This window comes from Eulemur rufifrons, chromosome 2 (genome assembly GCF_041146395.1).
Source record: "Eulemur rufifrons isolate Redbay chromosome 2, OSU_ERuf_1, whole genome shotgun sequence".
Taxonomy (NCBI): domain Eukaryota; kingdom Metazoa; phylum Chordata; class Mammalia; order Primates; family Lemuridae; genus Eulemur; species Eulemur rufifrons.
In genome coordinates, this window is record NC_090984.1 from 28,114,462 (window position 1) to 28,135,330 (window position 20,869).

The 20,869-nt window shown below is 58.2% G+C and overlaps 1 protein-coding gene across 1 annotated transcript; it reads right to left on the bottom strand.

Annotated features, from left to right (window-relative positions):
- Positions 1 to 1,423: 1,423 nt before the first annotated feature.
- Positions 1,424 to 10,458, bottom strand: SKOR1 (SKI family transcriptional corepressor 1). Its single transcript, XM_069458414.1, has 9 exons — positions 10,259 to 10,458; positions 7,829 to 10,031; positions 6,645 to 6,735; positions 5,616 to 5,723; positions 5,049 to 5,120; positions 3,632 to 3,706; positions 3,304 to 3,378; positions 2,729 to 2,794; positions 1,424 to 2,244 (listed from the first exon to the last, which is right to left on the bottom strand). The coding sequence occupies exons 1-9, from the start codon at positions 10,363 to 10,365 to the stop codon at positions 2,150 to 2,152; spliced, it is 2,892 nt and encodes a 963-aa protein (XP_069314515.1). The 5' UTR covers positions 10,366 to 10,458; the 3' UTR covers positions 1,424 to 2,149.
- Positions 10,459 to 20,869: the final 10,411 nt, after the last annotated feature.

The following is a 20,869-nucleotide window of genomic DNA, read 5'->3' on the forward strand; positions in this document are numbered from 1 at the left end:
CTATATGAAAGGGCCCTAGAGGGTCCCTGTCTGGAGATCGCCCGTCCCAAGGCGAAGCCTCGCAGTTTGTCGCGCGCCCTGGCCGCAGTTATCTCCCTCGTGTCCTCTCTAGCTTTAGCCCTCGGAATATCCGGCGACTTGAGGGCTCCAAGCCCCTGGGCTGTGGGGACTGGTGTCCTGTCTCTGCGGTACAGCGGGTCTCCCCGTCTGCACCCGTTCGGGGCGGCCCAGAGCGCGCCCCCTACTCGCCGGCTCCGCCCGCGGCCCTCCAGACAGTCCCCCACGAATCTTCCCGGCCGGCGCCCGAGGGTTCCCGCCCGAGCTGGGGGCCGACGCGAGCTCTGGGTGTCCGGAGGGCAGGGCCGTCGGGGCGCAGGTCTCGGCCACCACCGCTGTCCAGCGATAGGCTTCCCTCTCAGAGTTTTTCCACGAGCCGCCGGGGACAGAGGCCTGTAATTTTATAGTAGCCGAAACGGAGACCCAGGAAAAACCGAAGTCGCGATACGGGGCCCTTGCTAGCCAGAGCAGAGGAGGTGACATTGGAAGCCCGGGCTGACTGATTCCCAGTGCCGCGCGCTTTCCCACTCCGTCCACACTTTCCTCCCCGCAAAACAAAACAAAAAAAGGAGTTCGGCAGTTTACACCGTTGTCTGTAGCCCAAGCAGCAGGTGCGCTGTGGAAACTGAGGCCGACGGGAGGCCTGCGGCAAGGTGAGGCCTCTCCAAACGCGACCCCGGTGTGCGACGCCCCAGCCGCGGCCTGGCGAGCGCGGTGGCCCGGGCACCTGCGGCCCTCTGGCCTCACCAAGACCTCAGCCCCGCTCGGACTAAAATGGACAACGTGAAAATGCGGCCAGGGTTCCCTCCTTTCGGAGAGCCGCAGGGCAGGCGGGAGGACACCTGTGCCTTCCTTTCCAGGCCCGCCCAGCCGAGATCCTTGCTAGGTTCTTCGCCCTCCACTCTGCCCCAGGGCTCCAAGGCCGGCCCGCGTCACCGGAAAGGGCAATTCTGGTTGAACCCGGGATTCTGCTCTGGGTGCCTTGTCTCTGGGAGCCCCGGAGGTAACTTCCCCAGTGTGGCAAGCGTGGAAATGGGCAGGAATGAAATGGGCCCCTGCAAGCGCTCTAGGGAAGAGGCAGGGACTGAGGTGCTAGAGACCATGCCCTAGTCCCCTCTCCCCAGCCGGGTCCCAAGGGAGGGTACTCAATGAGGAGAGGGAGTGGCCTGTGGGGGGAAACTGGATATGGCTGGAGGGGCCAATGGAGAGGTCGGGGCGCTCGCTGCTGCCCACCTGAGCAGGCGCGATTCTAACCCTGGGCGCCCCAGAAGATGCGTGACGGTTCCCACGCCCCACCTGTTGCACAGTCCTGCACCCTCCCCAATCCCCTACCGCCACCCACCCACCCACGCACTCCCATCTCCGCAGCCCCAGGAAGTGACAGATTTTTTTTCTTTTATTAAAAACAAAAGTCACAGGGTGGTCTCCCCAAACAGGCTCCAGGTGGTTGCCATCTTGTGAGTCAGTTGTCGCCCTTTTAAAGTGCTGTTACATCAAGAGGTTACAACAAAAAATAGACAAAGCAAAATCCAAAGGGGAATGCAAAATGGGACTTGAAGTAGGTCCCGGAGAAGGAAGCAAAATAACTTACAGCATAAATAAAGTAAACCTAATACTGAACCAAGAGACTCACAGTACATTTATATCCATTGCACATAGCCACTTTGTCATTAGGAACGAGAGTTTCAGAAGTGGACGGGGCTGGGAGTGCGGGGCGGCGCCAGCGGAGTTGCTACATTGTATTCACAATCGGGGTCCGAGGCTGTACACTGAGGCGGGGGTAGAGGCCCCCCCTCGCCTTTCTTCCCCCTGTGGGTCCAGTTAACCCCTAAAAGTCCGATGCCCTGGAGTTCAATCGAAGGCCGAGGCAGTATTTACACTTGGAAACCGAGCCAGTGCCCTGGACTGGGACGCCCGGGAGGGGGAGGGCGAGGCCGGGGCGTCCGGGAGGAGGGCGGGCGGACTGGCGGCTGTATTTACATCGGTCAAGTCGGAATGGCTTGTTCCTCGCTCTGGGCCGCCGCGGCAGCGGTTATTTACAGGAGGGAGCAGCATGGCTTGAGGGCGCGTGGGCGCGGCGGCCGGGCCGGGCCTAGGGTAACAGCGGGGGCTTGAAGGAGCAGTTGCCAGTGCAGTGGCGGGGCGTCAGCATCTTGCAGGAGAAGTGGTGCAGGGCGTCGTGGGCTTCTGGGGAGAGAGTCGCGCAGCCCACTTTGGGCGCCTCGCCTGCCTCACCTTGCCCGCAAGGTCCCCCGTTCCCCTCCCTGGCCTCAGCCAACCCTTTGGGGGCCAGGGGTTCTCAACTGAGTGGCTCAGGAGGTAGCAAGATAGAAGAAAGACCCTGGTGATTCAGAATCCCTGCTCTGGTTCAATAGTCCCATTTTACAGAAGTGGAAACTGAAGCACAGTGAGAGAGGGGTCGACTTGCCCAAGGCCAGATTGGTTCTAGAAGGCAGATTTTCCGATGCCCAGAGCCCAAGGGGCTCTTTCTCCCTACTCCAGCGTTCTAGAATAATTTGCCCATTAAAATCAATTCCCACTTCCCTCCTCTCAGCTTCCGATCCATGCAGACCCTAGCCTTCCCCCTCACTCGCCCCTCCATTCCTTCTTTCCTTCGACGGCACAACCAGCCCCCGACACCCCTCCTATCTTTGTTTCCCGGCTTCCGCACCTTTCAATTTCTGCTGGATGGCGTAGCGCGCCTTCCGCTCCTGGTCGAGTTCGTTACACAGGGTATCTGGAAGACACGGGAGGGGCCCGTGAGGAAGCGCAGACCACCCTCTGAATGGTCGGGTCGTAGCCCGGGCTTCATCCTCTCCCCAGGGCGCAGCCCCTCGCAGAATCTACTCCAGGGACAGGGGGAGGGGTAGCAAAGCTCCAAACTGCAGCCTGGCGGAGGGAGGAAATGGCCTGGGATGGCGCTTAAAGGCAGACGGATCTAACCAAAATTAAAGCAAACTTAGGCATTACTTCCCAGGTAATTTTACGCCTCGATTTTTAATTTAGAAACCATGGAAATTGCCGCGATAAGAAGTTCAATCACTCCATGTAATGATGCCTGCAAGCCGTTTGCTGGGCTCGCTTGCCATTCTGAGGCTAATCAGAGTATACAAAGGATATTAAATAAAAAAAATAATTGTTAAATTACCTTCAATTTAAATCCAAATGACTGAGCCAACATTGCGGCTCCTGCCAGACAAGAGGCAGTTACGGCCCGTGCACGCGCTCACCTGACTCCCGTCTTACCTCTGACAATTTGCAGCTGTTGCACCATTTCTTCTCGATAAGCCAATTCCCTCTTCATTTGATCCTGAAAATTATCTGTGCAAATTGATTAAGTGAGAGCTGTTACGCACAGCCCGCATCCCCAGCTCCACTTCCTCCCTTCTCCCCGCCATCTTCACCCCTACTCCACCCCCACCCCGCCGTTTGCCTAGCAAGAAACCCTGGGAAAGGGGTTGCCCGGCTCCTGCAGGGCGCCCAGCCACAGCTGCCTGCCCCCGGCTGTCTGAGTAGGTCTGGGGCACTGTGGGGAAAGCTTGGTGACCAAGTTGGGTGGGGCGGCATGGGGTACCTTTGAGACTCTGAAATTCTCGTTCCAGTTTCTTGCGGAGTTCCATTTGCTCCAGGAGCAGCTTTTGCAATTCGTCTGTGAGGGGTGGAGAGAGGGAGGTAAAGGGTGGGGGAGATTTGAACTCAAGGCACCCAGAAAGCATCCAGGTCCTGCCCTGGCCAATGGCCCTGGGAGAAGACTTGGGGAGGATGGACCAATAAGTAGAGGCTCTCACACTCTGACTTTCCCATCTGCATCCAAAGGATTTGGGTGAAGAAACAGCCATGGGGGTAGGATGCCCAGGAAAATCAAATTCAGGATGGTGGAATCCATGTTCCACCTCTAGGTCCCGGCTCCAGGAACTAACCAGCTTAACATTGCTTTAAGTTGTTCCTAACTCCCTAACCTTAGAGGCTGGCCACAAAAACTTGATTTCCCACTTCAAATGACAGAGCTAATTCCTCTTTCCAATATAAGTCAGGGAGAATCTGGTCAAGGCCTTGGTCACCGTTCCCAGAAAAATATACACACTCACAACAGTTTGCCTACAATTTCAGGAGGTCCCCAGACTGCCAAATTCATGCTAAGAACCCTCATATAAAGCACCAATGATTTTGAAGGTAATGGCATATCCTGTCAAACCGGTAACTAGAAAGAATGGAAGACCACCAATTCTTGTCTCCCCCCAACCACCAAGACCATCCAAGGGCTGGGGGGGGGGGAGTTAGGTGTGGATGGCTTCATTAGTGCTCTCAGAAACCTGCTCCAGAGGGATGGAAGGGGGGGACTGCCTTGGTCATAGGGCCATTAGTATCTGGGCCCTCCCCCTGGAGAGGCTCCTCTGAAACACAGGAATGGAAGATGGAAGGCTAAAGTGGGGCCAGAGACTCCCTTTCTCTGTGCCTTGAGCCATACCCTATCCCTTGTGAGCAGCAACACCGGGATCCCATTCTCCAAATAAGCTCCATCTTCACTCCATTTGGCTGACATGGGGGTGATTATACATTAATCCCAGAGAAAAAAGGTAACCTCTTGTACATTCCTAAGATAAATGCCTCCCTGCAACCTTGCTATTCAGAAAAAGTCCTGTTTTCCATTGAGTTTGGGAGACCCAGATTGTCCCCAGACATCAAGTTCTGAGAATCATTACTCATTTCAGTTTCCTACTGGGCTATTCAGACAGACCCTGGCCTTAGGGACCCAAACTTCCAATACCAATCTGGGGGTTTGGTTCACTTCCTCCACCTCCTACCCACACACCTCGCTCTGTGCCAGGATAATGTGTCCAGAGGATTACCTTTGCCACTCAATGAAAACTGATCTTCCCAAGAGCCAAGTCTTTCCCACGCTCACCCCTTACAGGGATAACAGCCCCTCTATAGGAAGAACCCATCTCCCTCAAGCACAGGGTACCCCCTTTTCACAGATTTAACCTCACCTCTGGCCAGGTTCTCAATATCTTTCTCCACCAGGTGAGTTCCTGTGACATCCAGGGTAAAGCCATCTTCGCCTGGGATACAAGGGAAGTGAAAGGAGTTCTATCCTAGAAGAGGCCTTGGGAGAGGAGGGGTGAGCTTCCCAGGAGCTGTGCCAAGTCAGGGACCTACTCCTGACCCTGTGCTTTTGGAGGAAACAGTTACAGGCATCCAGTACTACTCACCTTCCAAACCATCATTTTGGGGGTTAGAAGACCGGGCTGAGGAAGATGGTCTTAGGGCAGGAAATGCCCTTTGACCTGTTTTATGTGGGTGGAGTGTCCCTCTATTTCCTTTTTAATACACCCCCTACCCTTACCTGGAAGAGCCCCAAACCCACCAAGGAGGTAGCAACTCAGGAAACCTGGTCTGCGCCTCGCCCGCGTTAAATATTTATCTCCTTGTAGCGGGAGAAAACCAGCAGCCGCTTACTCTAGACTGAAAGACTTCCTTGCAAGCGTGCGGGAAGCCGGGCGGCCTGGGTCCCACCTCCCGGTTGCGAGTGGGGCGCGAAGGGTCCGAGGGCTCACCTCGGTCTGTATTTGCAGGACTTGGCTGCGAGATACTCCTTTGGTCTGGATAGGATTTCCTCGTTTCCAAATCATCGGCGGTCGAATGATTGTCTTCCTTATCTGGCTCTTAAAGGCAATAAACCGAGTTTCAAGGAGAGGCAAAAAAACCGTGACCCGGATACTGCCAGAGCTGCCGCGGTCGGGGCGCCCGAGCCCTAATTAAAAGCGTCCTGGCCGCCTCTGGTTCCCGGCTGTGCGCCCAGGCGCGCGCCCTGAGGCTTTGGGCAGGGCACCCCCTCCCCCGCGCGTGGTCTGCTCATCCCCGGCCTCGCGCCCCCGCCCCAGCCCCTTGGAAAAGAGCAAGACGAGCAGCGGAGCCCACCAGGGACGTGCGACCTACATCGTGCGCAGATACTGGGGCACCGCGAGTGCGCGTGGCCGCCAGATCTGTCCGCGCGACTCTCGCGGAGAACGCAGCCTAGGTAGCGACCTTCGGGGTGGATGGGGGGACATCGCCGGGAGCTCGGCTGCCTCGACTTGCCCGGATTTCTGAGGCCACCAGCCCCTCCTCTGCGAGCAACTTAGTCCCGTGCGCAGATGCAGGGACCTCCCCTCCCCGACCCCCCAGTGCTTCTGGGGTACCCATACTCGCGGCCCCCTCCTCCAGCCCGACCCGGCCTGGCCACAGGGGACCCCACGGCCAAACACACTTGCTGAATAAATGGGCGGACTTGAAGGAGATGCAGGCGTGATTTTTAAAAGGTTTTAACCCTATGTGTGAGGTGCGCTGTAGCGTGTGTGTGTGTGTGTGTGTGTGTGTGTGGAGAGGGTGGGTTGTTATTGTTTTTAAGTAATCAAACGATGGAAGTTGTTGGGAGTACTCGCTTAGCACCCCCCCCCCATTATTTTTCTCTCCCTCTCCCTCTTTCTGTCGCTTTTTCTGCGTCTCTGTCTTTCTCTCATTGTCTTCCCTCGCAGGCCTTCCTTGGCCCCGGCCCTGTGCCTGCGGTCCCCATTGCAGTGGCCAGCGGGCTCGGCCGGCGTTACCGTGGGCCTCGGGGGTGCAGAGGTAGGAGGCCGCCGGCCCCAGCGCCGCCGCCGTGCTCTTCACGTGCTCGTCCCTCTCAGGCGCGTACACCTGCGGCGGCCGAGAAATGACAGGCGATTAGGGGGGCTCTGGGAGGCTTCCCGAAGCCGCCCAGCCCTGTCCCGCGGCCGAGAGGGAAAGCCGAGGGGGCAGTGGAGGTTGAAGTGCCCACAGGACCTGAGCACCCCGGGCAGGGTGACGCAGGCAGCGCACCTGGGAGCCCTTGGAGCCTGCATCCCCCTTGTAGATTCAGGGTAATTATTAGCACCCTCGAGAAAATTACTCAAAACACAAAGCGCCTCCCAAGCCAAGGGCCATTCAAAGTCGCCCGCACCCTCTGCGGCCGCCTCTTTTCAGCGGCGTTTTCCCTCCCGCCGGTACCTCGTCCCCGGCATAAATGACGCCTTTCGCACCCGGTTAATGACTCGTGTTTTAATGTACCGAATGGAAATGTACAGGTGTGCGCACCCACTTTCAAAATGGCCAACGATTCCAGCCTGGCTGCATCCCTGCCCCGAAAGCCCCAGCCCTGCCAACTTGACAGTCCTCCTCCCGCTTCGCACAACGTCCCAAGACACCTTCCCAACAGCGAACCCTGCAGTTCCCCAGGCAGGAGTTCGAAGAGACTCCCAAATTGCGAGTAGATTGGAGATTCCGGGGATCCAGGACTTAGGGAGAGGCCGCCCGCTCCTCTCCTTGCCCTCCCTTCTTCCTTGGGGCTCTGATCCCCGACCCGGCGGGCGCACTCTGGGCCTGGCCTCGGGAACTCTCTTCTCCGGCTCTGGGTCCCTTTCTTACCTCCTCCTTTTTCCTCCAGACCCCCTATTTCTTTCTCCCTGTGTGTCTAGCAATCTCTGCTGGTCTCTTCCCCACTCGCGGAAACAACAAAAAGCACACACGTTCCTCAGGCCTGACACCCCCACCCCACCCCCTTTGGAAACCCTCAGTCGAGGGTCCCATTGAGCCCAGCTCCACAGCGCGCCCGAGGCTGAGCCTGCCCACATCGGCCAGGGCCTGCTGCTCAAACACCTGCGCGACACAGAACAAAAGTCCCGTCCTCCGCCGGGCCCCGGCCTGCCCCGCAACCGGCGGCGCAGAGGGCTGAGTGGGGAGGCGCCACCGGCGGGGCGGGCGCTGGGCTCACCTTGGCCGGCGCGGGGCCTCCCAGGGGCCCGCAAGGTTCTCGCAGCTCATAGCCGCCGCTCGGTGGGCTCCTCTCAGGTCTCCGTACCACGTCTTCCGTAGCCAAGTCCCCGAATGGTGACCGGCCAGCGGGGGGTGGCCCGAGACGGCGCCGAGGGTGGGGGCTACCGCCGTCGGGAGAGTCTGTGGGACCGTCTGCTCCTGAGGAGGTGGCAGACGCGGGCTCAGCGGGCAGGTCACCGTCTGGGCCACCTCCCGCGCTGGGTGCGCTGGGCTCCGTCTCATCCTGGGTGCCCTCGTCGTCAGGGAAGCGGTTAGACTCCACATCCACCTCGGGCTCGTCCCCGGTGTCCACGTCGGGAGAGGCAGAATGGTAGCTGGAGCTGCCCTCGCTCAGAAAGTCCGGACTCACATAGCCACCGCCGGTCCCCGTGCCCGGTCCCGGCCCGCGGGCAGGCCCAGGGCCGTACGCCTCGCGGGCGCTACCGTAGAGCTTGGCAATGCTCTCGGCGTCTTTGACCACCGGCCGGAAGGCTGACACGTAGGAGCCTTTGCGTGCGGGTGGCGGCGGCGGTGGGGGCAACGGGGCGAGGGGCGGTGGCAGTGCCTCGTCTGCGCCGTCTTCGTCCAGCGGCCCACGGGACAGAGCGCTTGGGCAGCGCTCTTCCGCGCCCAGGCCGCCCTCCTTGGCTGGCTCAGCACTGTCCAGGGGCTCTGGGCCGCCGGCACCTGCAGCTGCTGCAGCCGCCGCCGCTGCCGCCGCCACGGCGGCTGCTACGGCCTTGGCTTGACTCTGCGCAGCCGGGTAGGGCGGCACCGGGAGGCTGCCAGCCGCTGGCCAGAACATGGGAAACGTCGGGTACACAGTGGCGGCAGCGGCCGCTGCAGCCACAGCCGCTGCGTCCTTGGCTGCCCCGGAGGGCTGATGACCCCAGAACATGGCGCCGCTGCCCGGGCCCGCCCCTGCCCCCGGTGGCAAGTGGCCGGCTCCCGGGCCCCCAGCTCCCCCACCAGTGCCCGCGCCGCCGCCGCTCCCAGCGCCAGGGCCACCCTTAGGCTCGCCCGCGCCTAACACCGGGTCGTCCTTTTTGGGGCATAGACCAAAGGCGGTGGGGAAACCGTAAGGATGCGGGAAAAGTGGTGGGGGCAGTTTTTGCAAGAGGCCAAAGCCTTTGCTGGGCACTGGGATCACCGGGTAGCTGCGTACGCCGGCACCGCCACCAGGCCCTCCCGGGCCCGCCGGGCCGCTAGCTCCGGTCGCCAGGCCAAGTCCGCGCTGCGGATGGGGAGGAGGTGGCCCCGGAGGACCGGCAGCCTCGTCTTCGCCACAGCGCAGACTTTTGTGGGGCGGCGGGCCTGGGGCCATCTCCGCGCCACACCCTGGGCCGCCACCGCCACCGCCGCCAGCACCAACCTTCCCCTGCCCACCCGACCCTCCATTAGAGCCGCCTCCACCGCCTCCTTGCAGCGAGAAGGTCCGCTTGCGTGTGCCCCCATTGAACATGGCCTTGACGTCCTCCCAAGCGTGGCTCAGTTCGTCTGTGGCCGACTTGTCACTGAGTTTGAGGTGACGGCGCCACGAGTTGAAGTTGGCGGCGTCGGGCTGTGTATACTTGGCGTCGGGTGTGCGGTGCGAGTGGAAGATGAACTTGTTAGGCGAGAAGTACATGCTGCAGTAGCCGCACTTGATGCACTTGGCACGCGAGCTGTTGTAACGCGCGGGGATGAAGCTACCACGCGAGCCCCACGCACACTCGTGCACCACATCGAAGGCAAAGTTCTCAGGCAGCTTGGGTGGCTTGTGCTCACCCAGGAACGACTTGCACAGGCGTTCGGCCTCGCGCTTGGTGATCATGCCGCAGCGGCGAGAGGAGATGGGCATGGCCCCGGCCCGACGCAGAATCTCCAGCTGCACCGGCGTGCACTGCACGCACGTGATGCCCAGGGCCACGCGGCGGTTGTGGATCTCATTGTAGCTGTAGTTCTTGAGGAGGGTGTTGGAGATCTGCGCCAGGCACAGGCGCTCCTGACCGTCGATGACCAGCGACACAATGGGCACCCCGTACAGCGACGTCTCGCCCACCTGGTTCGGTTTGAGAGCGCTGGAGCCAGAGTAGGGCTGCAGCTCCTGCTTGGAGTTGGGCGAGGAGCTGCCCTCGCGCCCCGGCCCCAGCTGAGTGGTGAGAGCCTCCATGCCGCCGCTCCTGCGAAACAGAGAAAGCAAAGAGCGGATGAGCCATTTTCAGCACCGCCGCCGCAGCGGCTCGGGCCCGCCCAGCGGGGCGCGCCGAGTCGGGCGCGCGGGAATACTTGGCAGTGGGGAGTCCAAGCTCATTCACCCCCTGGACGGGCGCCTTTTGTTATTCAGACCCGTCTTGGCGCCACAACAAAAGCCCCCGGGGTTTGGGGGAGGAGAAGGGGTAATGGAGACCTCTGGAATGCCAGGGCTGCTAGGAACCCAATCCTATTTTCGGAATGGGGAGGAAGTGGGACCCAGAGACGCAGAGTGACTTGCCCAAGGCCACACAGCAAAGCCATTGCCAAACTCAGGCTTTCCAATGCCCAGATCCGTGCACCTTCGGCCACCCTAGCAGCCGGTCCTGCCGGCCGGGGTCCTGAAGCCCGGACTTCGGGGACCCGCCGCCCCTCTGCTCAGTCGCGCATGCACGCGGGCGGGCTAGGGCAGTGCGGGGAGGAGTAGGGAGGCGGGGGAGGGGCGGTCACTGCCCATCTCCAGACGGCTGGGGAAGGGGGGGAGGAAGGGAGAAGGGGGAGGGACCCAGGTCTGCCTGGGAGGGAGAAAGGCGGAGGCGACCGCTGTTCGCGGTGCTGAACCCGACCCTCTCCAAAGCGCGCCGTGCGCACCCAGACCCAGGGCGGCTCCCACCGCACCGAGCTCCGCGCGGAGCCGGTTTCCGGGGACAACAGTGCCAGTTGCCACAAACCCGTGCTTCTTCTCTCAAGACTGACGCCCCGGGTCCGTTGAGCAGAAAGATTCCGGCTGGATATATAAACCGTTTTCTTTCCAGCCATTCGTGGGACGAGGATTATGCAGTTCCTAACCACATTTTCTGCATCTTTAGTTACGTTCCAGACCAAATCTGGGGTCAGCGCGAAGGACGGAGAGGTTCTCAAAGAAGTTTCTTAGGAGCCACTTCTTCCCTTCCAATCGCCCACTCCCTGAGCTTTTTTCCTTCAGAGATGCCTTTCTCACCCAGGCCAAATGCGGGATCCTGGGGCTCTGGGCTTCCTCTTTTGGGGGGGGGGGTCTCCTCTCTGAGTATCCTTCCTGACCCGCTGTCCGGGTTCATAGGGGCTGGAAGGAATGGTGGCTGCCTTCAAAGCCACTAAAAGCCTCCGGGCAGAAAAGTTGCTGCCGGACTGAGCTTTGCTCTCTAGCTGAGGCAGGGAAGCAGCCCCACCGGCAGACCTCAGCAGCAGGGGGACCCGGGAACTGATGTTTGGGCCCCTCTAGGTCGCTGGGCCCAGCCACCTGTCCTCAGACACGCAGGGCTCCAGCCTGGTCCACAGCCGTTGGGGCAGCCCAACCATGAGGGCCCCTCCCCTAGACTCAGCCGGAGAGGCAAATCCATTTTCAGAGGGCAGCTCCAGGCGGACAAGGGATCCGAGTTCAAAAGCCTTCAGCAAGGAGAGTGGACTCTTCCATCCGTCTCTCTCTATTTGTCTAGGTGCCCCTCATGTGTTGATCTTATCTGTCCCTGAGCTGTCTGTCTCTGCCAGCTCGCTGCTCTTTCTCCCATCTGTCTTCGTACCTTCTTCAAGTATCAAGCTATTTATCTATTATCTGTCTGTTTCATCTTTATCTCGGAGGATCCAACTGAAACAAGTTGACCCTTTGCTCACATTGAAGTCTCTTGTAACATTTTAGGAGGCAAAAGCACTGTCCTAACTCCCGGCTGAGGGGTCAGCGAGGCAAGCCTCGTGCCCTCCAGAGGGCTCTCAGGCGGGCTGCGGAGGAGGCTGGAGGGCGCCTGGCTCTGGGAAATGACGATGGCTTCTCGGTTTCCCGAAATTGGCAAGTGTGCCTGGCCCGCATATAGTGAAGAGAGCACCCCGAGCCCAGGGTATCCTCCCCAAGCTGAGGGTCCTGGGTCCCCGTGGGGTTCCCCTGGCGGTGGGGGGGGGGTGTCCAGGCCCTGGAGCCAGGAGAAGGGGAGGCCCTAGAAGAGGAACAGAATTTCAGGGGCCAAAGCAGAAAGCACAGGCGAAAAGCCGTGCGCAGCGACAAGGGGCAGCAGCCAGGGCAGCTCGGGAAACCGTCATCAGCTCCTGGGGCTTGAGTGGTGAGCTTGGGGAGGGCAACGAGGCGGGAGGCGGGCAGCAGCACGGACTAGGCGGTGGAGTCATTAGGTATAATAATAAAAACAACAGCCACAAGAGCCCAAATCGGAACTAAACGAAAAAAAGCTGTCGGGGCAGGGCGCAGGGTCGGCGGGCTACCGGACGCGGGTACTCACCGTGCGGCGGCGGCTGGAGCCGGGCGAGCGGGGAGCGGAGGTGCGCGGCGGGCGGAGCGGCGGGCGGGAGTCCGGATCCGCCGGGCTCTCAGGGTGACGGCGCGGCCCCTCCCCGCGCGCGCGCACAGCCGAGCTCCCCGGCTCTCCGCGCTCCCACCCGCGGCCCCTCCTGCTCTCAGCGGGCGCGGGACGCCAGGGCTCCGGGCGCGGAGACGTGTGCCCTGAGCCACTGTCCCCGAGGCCGGGGACTGGCCGGAAGAAGAGGCCGAAGCCTGGAGCGCATGGCGCGGCGGCGGGCACAGCGCGGTCACAGCCCGAGTGGCGAGGCCGGCGCGGGGCGGGCGCGCCTGACAGCTGTGAGCCGGGGCGCCACACCCACCGCCCGCGCAGTCACTCGCGCCCTCCCCGAGTCCGCCCGCCCGCGGGCCACACGCGGCGCCCACCGCCTCCCCGCAGCCCCAGGGCCTGCGCGCCCCAGGTAAGCGGCCGCACACCTGCGTCCCGCGCCCCGCACCTGCGCCCCGCGCTAGCCGGAGAGGCCAAGAGGGAGGAAGGGCCTGGGGCCGCAAAGTTTGCCCCCAAGAACGAAGTGGGGAGGGCCCAGTGCTACCCGCCAAGGGGCCAGGATTGGGCTGGGCCAGGGCCTGGTGATGGGGCTGACGGGGGCTGAAGAGGAAGAGACGCAGGGAGGGGGCATCTCACTTTCGGGCCTCAGGGGAGGGTTAGGGTGGTGGAGCCCAGAGTGGCCCTGAGGAACCAGTAGGTCACCAGCAGCGGGGACAGGCCCCTGGGTGCGGAGTACTGGGGGTGGCTGCTGGAAGGCAGCAGATCCGTCGCTCCCACCCTCCCAACTTAGGCGGGGGACACCAGGAGCGATCTAGCCTGGGGAGGGGCGCCCTCCTGCTTCCATCACTCGGCAGGGGACTAGGGAACTGGGTTGGGGGGCCCTCAGCCTCGAATGCCTCCCTTCGCTGTCACTAACAGGCCCATGGCAGGAGCCAAGTCATCGTTGGGAGAGACCTGAAGTCAATTTCTCTTTTAACGCTGCTAACTCAGTTTCCCCGTGGTGGAGGTCTAGCCCCCTGACGCTACAGATGCCCCTTGGCACCTTCTCTCTCCCCCAAGCTCCATTTCTCTCTTTTTCTCTCTTCTCTCTCATTTCTATCTCTGTCGGTCTCTCTGTCATCACCATTCTTTTCCCTAATACCCAGTTAAGTCTCCGTCTTCTCCCTCTCTCTCTCAATCTCTGTCTCTACTTCGTCATTTGAGTTACTAGTCGCACCCCCGCCCCTCCTTGCCCGCACCCGAGCGCCCCCTCCGCCGCTTCCACCCCCCTCCCTGCCCCTGTGGCATTAAGTGTCCTTAATGGACACGTTAATTAAACTGTAATTAATCATACTGTCCAGCCCAAGTTTGAACAATTACCCTAATCAAACAGAAGTTAATAATGGCAGGGATGGCCCGGGGCGCGGCGGGCCGCCCGGGCAGGGGGCGCAGCGGCCACCGCAACTACCGGCGGTGGCAGCAGCAGCGAGCGCAGCCTGTCCTTGGAACCCGGGCGGTGCCATAAATCTTCCGTGGGTAGCGGCGCGGGGTCGCCCTCGCCCCACCGCCTCTTTTTCCCTCTTGCTCTCGGGTATGGGCCCTCTTCCCTCCTGCGTTCTGGCGCCTCTGGGGAATGTTCCTGCTCCTCTCCCTGCTCCCCTCTCTCTCTTCTGTTACCTTCTGGCTCCCAGGGAACCCAGGAAAGGCCTGGAAGGGCCACCGGGTCGCGCGGGGCTAGCCCTTGGAGAGGAACTGCCTGGAGACTCACTTGCCCTCTCCCCCTACCCGGGGTAACGTGTTCTCCTAGACCCGGAAAACCACTCCCAAGTTTGGGAGCTCTGTCTCCTCTGCAGGGTCTCTTCTAGAACAGGCTCTTGCTCTCTCACCTCCCTCAGCGGCGTCTTTCTCTCATCTCCCTGCCTTTCCCTCTTCTCCCAGATGAGTCCTGGAGTCCGCTCGGCCCCTCTTTCTCTCTTTGCCTCTGGCCCCTCCATCCCCGCGTCTTTCCCAAGCGCTGCCTCTGTCTGGCGCCAACTCTGCAGCTCCCTGTCCACACCCGAAACCCCTTGGGGTGGGGGGAACGGGAACCTATTTTGTGCCCTGGCCCAGTCCCCATCCGCTGGTCCCCCCCTTCCCTCAGCCCAGGCTCCCCCATCCCATAATTACAGTCTCCTTCAGTAATTATTCTTAGCCTCCTAATGATTTTTTAAAAGGCATCTCAGAATTCGGTATGGTGGTGACAACGACCAGAGAACCAGGACGCCCCCAGGGGAATGAGGGGTGGGAATGAAGAGGGGATGGGCAGGGTCCCCCTGAGCAGGGGCTGCCAGTCCTGCCTCTATTGTACTTCGAGGACCAACAACGCCTCCGGGGCCAGATTCTAGGTCATTCCCTGCAGCCCTTTCAGACAAAGGGTGCCACCCCGGATTATGGCACCCGTGGTCGTGCAGTGTCGCCGGAACGTTCGCGTTCAGCACCAAGCTACGGACAGCTCCCGGTGCCTTGGCCCAGCGCCAGGAGACCCACCCAACTTTCAGTCGCTGGTCCACGCTGGAGAAAGACCGAAGGCGCGTGGCGAGCGGCTGGGGAAGCCCCACCACTCAGCGCTGGTCTCCGGGGAGCAGGTCTTGGGGTCGGGGCTAGGGCTACACTCCGGGGCCAGCGTCTGGTCCGTTATCACCGCTGTGGGCAGAGTTTACGGTTTGCACCGCCGGTTCTCACAAGGGCCCTGGGGATAAGTAGGGATCATATATTCCCATTTTACAGGCAGGAAACTGAGGTCCAGCGGTGGAAGCCAACGCCCTCCTCACCAGGTTCCTCAGGCAAGGGACGCTAGGTGATCCCCTAGACCCAAACTGTCGAGCCTGGTGCGCTGCCTGCTACGCTGCAGAGGGCCTAGTTCGGTGAAGGGACAGCAAGGAGGGTGCCGCGCTGTGCGGCACAGGAGGTTTTGTTATCAGCCTCACAACACTCTGGGCGGAGGAAAAGGCCTAGTAAAGCCAGGGGACTTGCTCGGTGCAGTCAATGAGTAGCAGAGCTGGGACTTACACCCAGGCTCGGCCAGGGCAAGGTGGGACCCCTCTCCCTCAGTGGGAGCTCTGGGTCCTGCGGCTCTGGCCTGAGCCTGGGGAGCCCGCAGGAGTCGTTGCCTGTGGCCTTCCTGACCCCGATTTACTGGGGAGTCTCTTTGATCTGCTGCCTGGTGGCACCAGCGTCGGGAGCCGGACTCTGGATCCAGGACGCGCCTGGCGTGCTCCCCTCGCCCGGCTGGGCGTGCGCCGCCTCCGCGTCCCGGCGTCGCGTCCCTGGCCGAGCCTCCGCGTCCACTCGGGCTCGGGCTGGGGCTGGGGCTGGGCGGCCGCGCCTCCTCCGCAAGCACATATCTTTTACCAGTTGAATTAACGGCAGTTTTCGTCAGTTAATTAGGTTTAATTTACATAATTAGTACAGTATAAAGAGGATTGGGGATAATCATGGGGTACGTAGCGCTTACTGTGTAAACACGTATTCTGAATTAAAAATCAGATGTAATTAAGGCGCGCAGGCCCTGTTTAGGCAGGGTTTTAATTGTAATGAATTTCTAATTAACACTCAATGATTGCCAAATGCAAAGGGCTGTAAAATTTTCTTGTAGTTTTGCTAATTTATTGTTTACTTAATATCTGGATATTAATCCGACGGCCAGATAGACCCGCGCCCAGGCGGAGGCGGCCCAGGCCCGGCAAGCGCGGGAGGCGGGCGGGGCCTGCGGGTCCAGCCCCGGAGCAAAGTGAGGTCGCGGGAAGGCGGGGCCGCGCCAGGGGTCCAGAGCTCCGGGCCCACCTCGCGCCGGTGTGGACCAAAGACTGAAACCAGAAGAGGGCCGGACTTGCTGGAGGCCGCACACTCGGGTCGCCCAGACCAGGCTCTTAGGAATCAGAGGTGAGACCAGCGCTCCCCACAGCAGGGGACTTCGGCTCCGGGGGGAAAATCAAAAGGAGGGAGAAAAGTCGCAGCCTCAGTGGGCCCAGATCCGGTTCTTCTACTGACCACATTTGTGGGACCGTCGACCTTGACTTGGCCTCCATATCTGCATCTGTAGGATGGGCACAGTCACCTGCACTTCTCATGGTGAAGGATTGACTGGGAGTTCCAAGAACACCGGCCTGTGAACATCTTCAGGAGCCCTGCTTGGGCAAACTTGGGGCAGGGGCAGAGCCCTGAGGCCTTGGGAATGGTTGGAAGGCATTGGGCCATGCCCTGCCCTTCCTGAGGCTCTCTGGGCACTTGGGGGTGCAAGTTAGGCTGGGAGGGAGTGAACCTGGAAGCCTGGATCAGCCTTCTTTGCCCCAACCAGACATAGAAGCCCCCACAGCCTGAGCAGAGGTATTAAGAAAAGAGGGTGGGTGAGCAGCTCCAGTTACCCCAGGATTTCCCCATGAGGAACCCCCTCCCCAAAATCTCTAGTGAGGGGCTCTCCTCTCGTCAATTCCAGCTTAGCCACAAGCCTCTTTCCAAGGTCCTCTCAGCACAGGGGAGACTGTGTGGGCACTTAGAAGTCTCCAAGGAAACACACCAAGAAAACTCGCCCAGAGTCTTCTACCCTGCAGAGCATGCTGCCTGAACTTCACTGCACCCGCCTGTCCAAAGCCGCAGAGGTGTCTCCTTGCCACTGTGCCCGGCCTCCTCTAAGCCTGCCTGCCAGGCCCCTCATCCCTGTCTCATGGCGATTTTATTTTCATCATTGGATTGTCCATGGGTTAATATTTCCTGATTACTTATTTGTGTTTTGTGTCTCTCCCACTGGAATGTTTTGTTTGCTACTGTATACCCAGGGCCTTAAAACATGGCCTGGCACATAGTTAGTTCTCAACATGTTTGTTGAATGAATGAGTGAACAGCATTTGAGTGGGAGGGCTGTGAACTCCAGCCTAGGTCCCAGCTGACTTGCTGGCCACAGTGACTGGTGCCCCCCGGGTCTCGTGGCCAATCTGGCTCTTCAGGAGAATGTTTTCTGTCCCTGGTGATGTTTAGCAGGTCTTGGAATGCCCGTCTTCCACACAGACTCAGGCAAGGCCACTTGGGTAGAGCCCCCGCAGGTTTGTTCTGAGGAGGTGCGGAGCAGCTGGCAGGCTTGCTGAGCGCCCCTTGGTTGCAAGCGGCTTCCTTCCCAGGGGCTCTTCTACTCAGCAGGTGGGGGGAAAGGGCTGGAAAGAGCGTAGCCTCTGGAGCCAGCAAACCTGCTCTGTTTGAGTCTCCAAACCTGCATCTGTCATGTAGTCATACGGGTCTTATAGGGATGTCATAAAGATTAGATAAAGCACTGGGTATATGCCACATAGCCAGGGCTGGCACTAGAGTGAGGTGCCTAGGGTGAAAGATTTAAGGAAGTGCTCACTGTCAGCATCCTGAAAGTCCTCCCCTAGTCCCGCCCCTGCACAAAGCACATGGCTAAGAGTAGGTGCTCAGCCCACGTCAGCTCTTCCTCCCCTGACAGCCCCAGATCACTCCAGGATGGCCACCCAAACACGGGGCGGGGCGGGGGTGGGGTCCAGTCTGCTTGCTGGGACAGGTCAGGGCAACTCTGAGCTCAGGTTTTGGGGTACTGGGCAAACCACAGGATGCTACATCAGTTGGAGGAAGTGATTCTAGGGCCATCTGTTCCCCCACAGGCTCTGTGACTCACTGCATTGAGCCCAGGGGAACCTGAGTTGAGATATCTTTTACATACCATATAATTCATCCATTTAAAGTATATAAGTCAATGACTTTTTTGTATACTCACAGTTGTGAAACAATCACCACCACCTGTTAGAATATTTTCATCACCTCAAAGAGAAACCCTATTATAGTTATCACCCCTCATTTCCCTACTTTTCCCCAGCCCTATCTACTTTATGTCTCTATAGGTTTGCTTCTTTTGGACATTTCATATAAATTGAATCATGCAGTATATGGTACGATTATGACTGGCTTCTTTTGCTTAGCATGTTTTCTGGGTTTATCCGTGTTGTAGTGTGTATCAGTATTTTATTGCTTTTTATTGCCAAATAATATTCCATTGTAGGGATATATCCCATTGTGTTTATTCATCCATGTGAATATTTAGGTTGTTTCCACTTTTTGGCTATTATGAATAATTTTGCTATAAACATTTGTATACAACTTTTTGTGTGGCTGCATGTTTTAATTCCTCTTGGGTACATACATAAGGGTGGAAGTGCTTACCTCTATGGTTAACCTTTTAAGGAACCAGCAGACTGTTTTTTCAAAACACTGAACCATTTTACATTCCCATGAGCAATGTATGAGGGTTCTAATTTTTCCACATCCTCAATAACACTTATTATTTGTCTTTTTTATTACAGCCATCCTAGTGAATGTGAAATAGTATCTTATTGTGGTTTTGATTTGTATTTCCCTGATAAAATGATGTTGAACATCTTTTCATGTGCTTAGTAGACATTTGTACATCTTATATGGGGAAATGTCTATTCAGATCCTTTGCCTGTTTTTTCAACTGGTTATTTGTAATTTTATTATTGAGTTGTAAGAGTTTTTTGTATATTCTAGATACAAGTCCCTTATCAGATAATATGATTTGCAAATATCCTCTCCTATTCTGTGAGTTGTCTTTTCACTTGCAGTCTTAATGGTTTCCTTTTTTTTTTTTTTTTTAATTTTTTTATTTTTTGAGGCAGAGTCTCACTGTGTTGCCCGGGCTAGAGTGCCATGGTGTCACAGTAACCTCAAACTCCTGGGCTCAAGTGATCCTCCTGCCTCAGCCTCCTGAGTAGCTGAGACTACAGGCATACACCACCATGCCCGGCTAATTTTTTCTATATATTTTTAGTTGTCTGGTTAATTTCTTTCTATTTGTTAGTAGAGACGGGGTCTCGCTCTTGCTCAGGCTGGTCTTGAACTCCTGAGCTCAAGCGATCCTCCCACCTTGGCCTCCCAGAGTGCTAGGATTACAGGTGTGAGCCACCATGCCTGGCCTTAATGGTTTCCTTTGAAGCACAAAAGCTTTTAATTTTGATGATATTCAGTTAATCTATTTGTTGCTGCTTGTGCTTTGACGTCATATCAAGACGGCTTTGCTGTGAGATATACTCCTATATTTTCTTCTAAGAATTTTATAGTTTTGGCTCTTTAGTTTTAGTCGTGATCCATTCATTTTTAGTTAATTTTTATATTATGTGAAGTAGGGGTCCAAATTCATCTTTTGCATGTGGATATCCAGTTGTCCCAGCACTATTTGTTGCAAGATTATTCTCTCTCCATCAAATTGTCTTGGTACCCTGCTGGCTTTTCTGGTCTGAAGAAAGACTATCCCCCCTTCCCCAGGAGAGATGGCACCAGCCTTGCCGGGATTTTGGTGAAAAAGCAGGTGGCCCCAGCTGGGGCAGGGGGATTCCCCCAGGGTCTCTCCGAAACCTCAGCCATGCCCAGCACAGGTGCTGGAGACACCATCAATTCATCCACCACTTACTTAGTACCTCCTGTGTGCCAGGAGCTGGGGTCACAGCAGGGATCCAGGCAAGCTAGTGCCTGTTCTCTGGAGCTCACATCCCAGCAGGCAGATGGACAAGAAAGATTACCATAATTTCAAATGGTGACAATTGCTATGAAGAACAAATAAAACAGAGTAGGGGGTCAGAGAGGGACAGGATTAAGGCTGGGGCTGGCAGGGGTGGTGGGAGGAGAGTCACTTTCTACTTCTATTGACACTAGCTGAGGGAACTTGAGTCCCCACTGTGCACCAGCTGCTGCGCTGGGCTCTTGGCATCTCTCATCTGGTTTAGTTCTCCCAAGAATCTTACGATGCCAGCATGTCCATTTCGTAGTTGAGGAAGTTGAAGTTCAGAGGTGAAGTGATTTGCCCAAAGCCGCACAGCCAGGAAGTTGTAGCCATGACTCAAACCCAGACCCGTCTGAAGTGAAGGCTGTTTCTCGAGGCAGGTTGTGTTCTCTTAGGACTCTCACTCCGGTAAGGGAGACAGAACACCCCACAGTCGCTCCACCCCAGGACGGTGTGGTAATAGAGACACATGCCACATACGTCGGAAGGCAGAAGGGTGAAGTGAACTGTCCGTGTGTGGGGAGGGGTCCACGTGGCCAGTTCCTGAGCAGTTACAGTGAGCTGCCATTTGCATCTGCAGAGGAAGGAGGCTGGGTGGGCTCCTTTTCTGGGGAGGCCCCATCTCTCCTGGGGAAGGCAGATGAAAATGTGAGGAGCCCCAGGGACTTAGGTGGTCATATCTGAGTGCACGTGTGTGTGGCCAGGGGTGCCTGGTGGGAGCAACGGGGTAGACACCAGTGCTTCAGAAGTGTTTTGTGCGTGTCACGGTCAGCAGCAGGGATGATTTAATAATGACACCAACGACATCCACAACTGTCATTACCCCATTTTATCAATGGGGAAACTGAGGCCCAGCGAGGTTAGGCATCCTGCCCAGGGTCACACAGGGAGTCAATAGAGGATCCAAAACTTGAAGTCAGGCCTATCACTCCAAGCGCATGCCCTTCGTGGCCACATT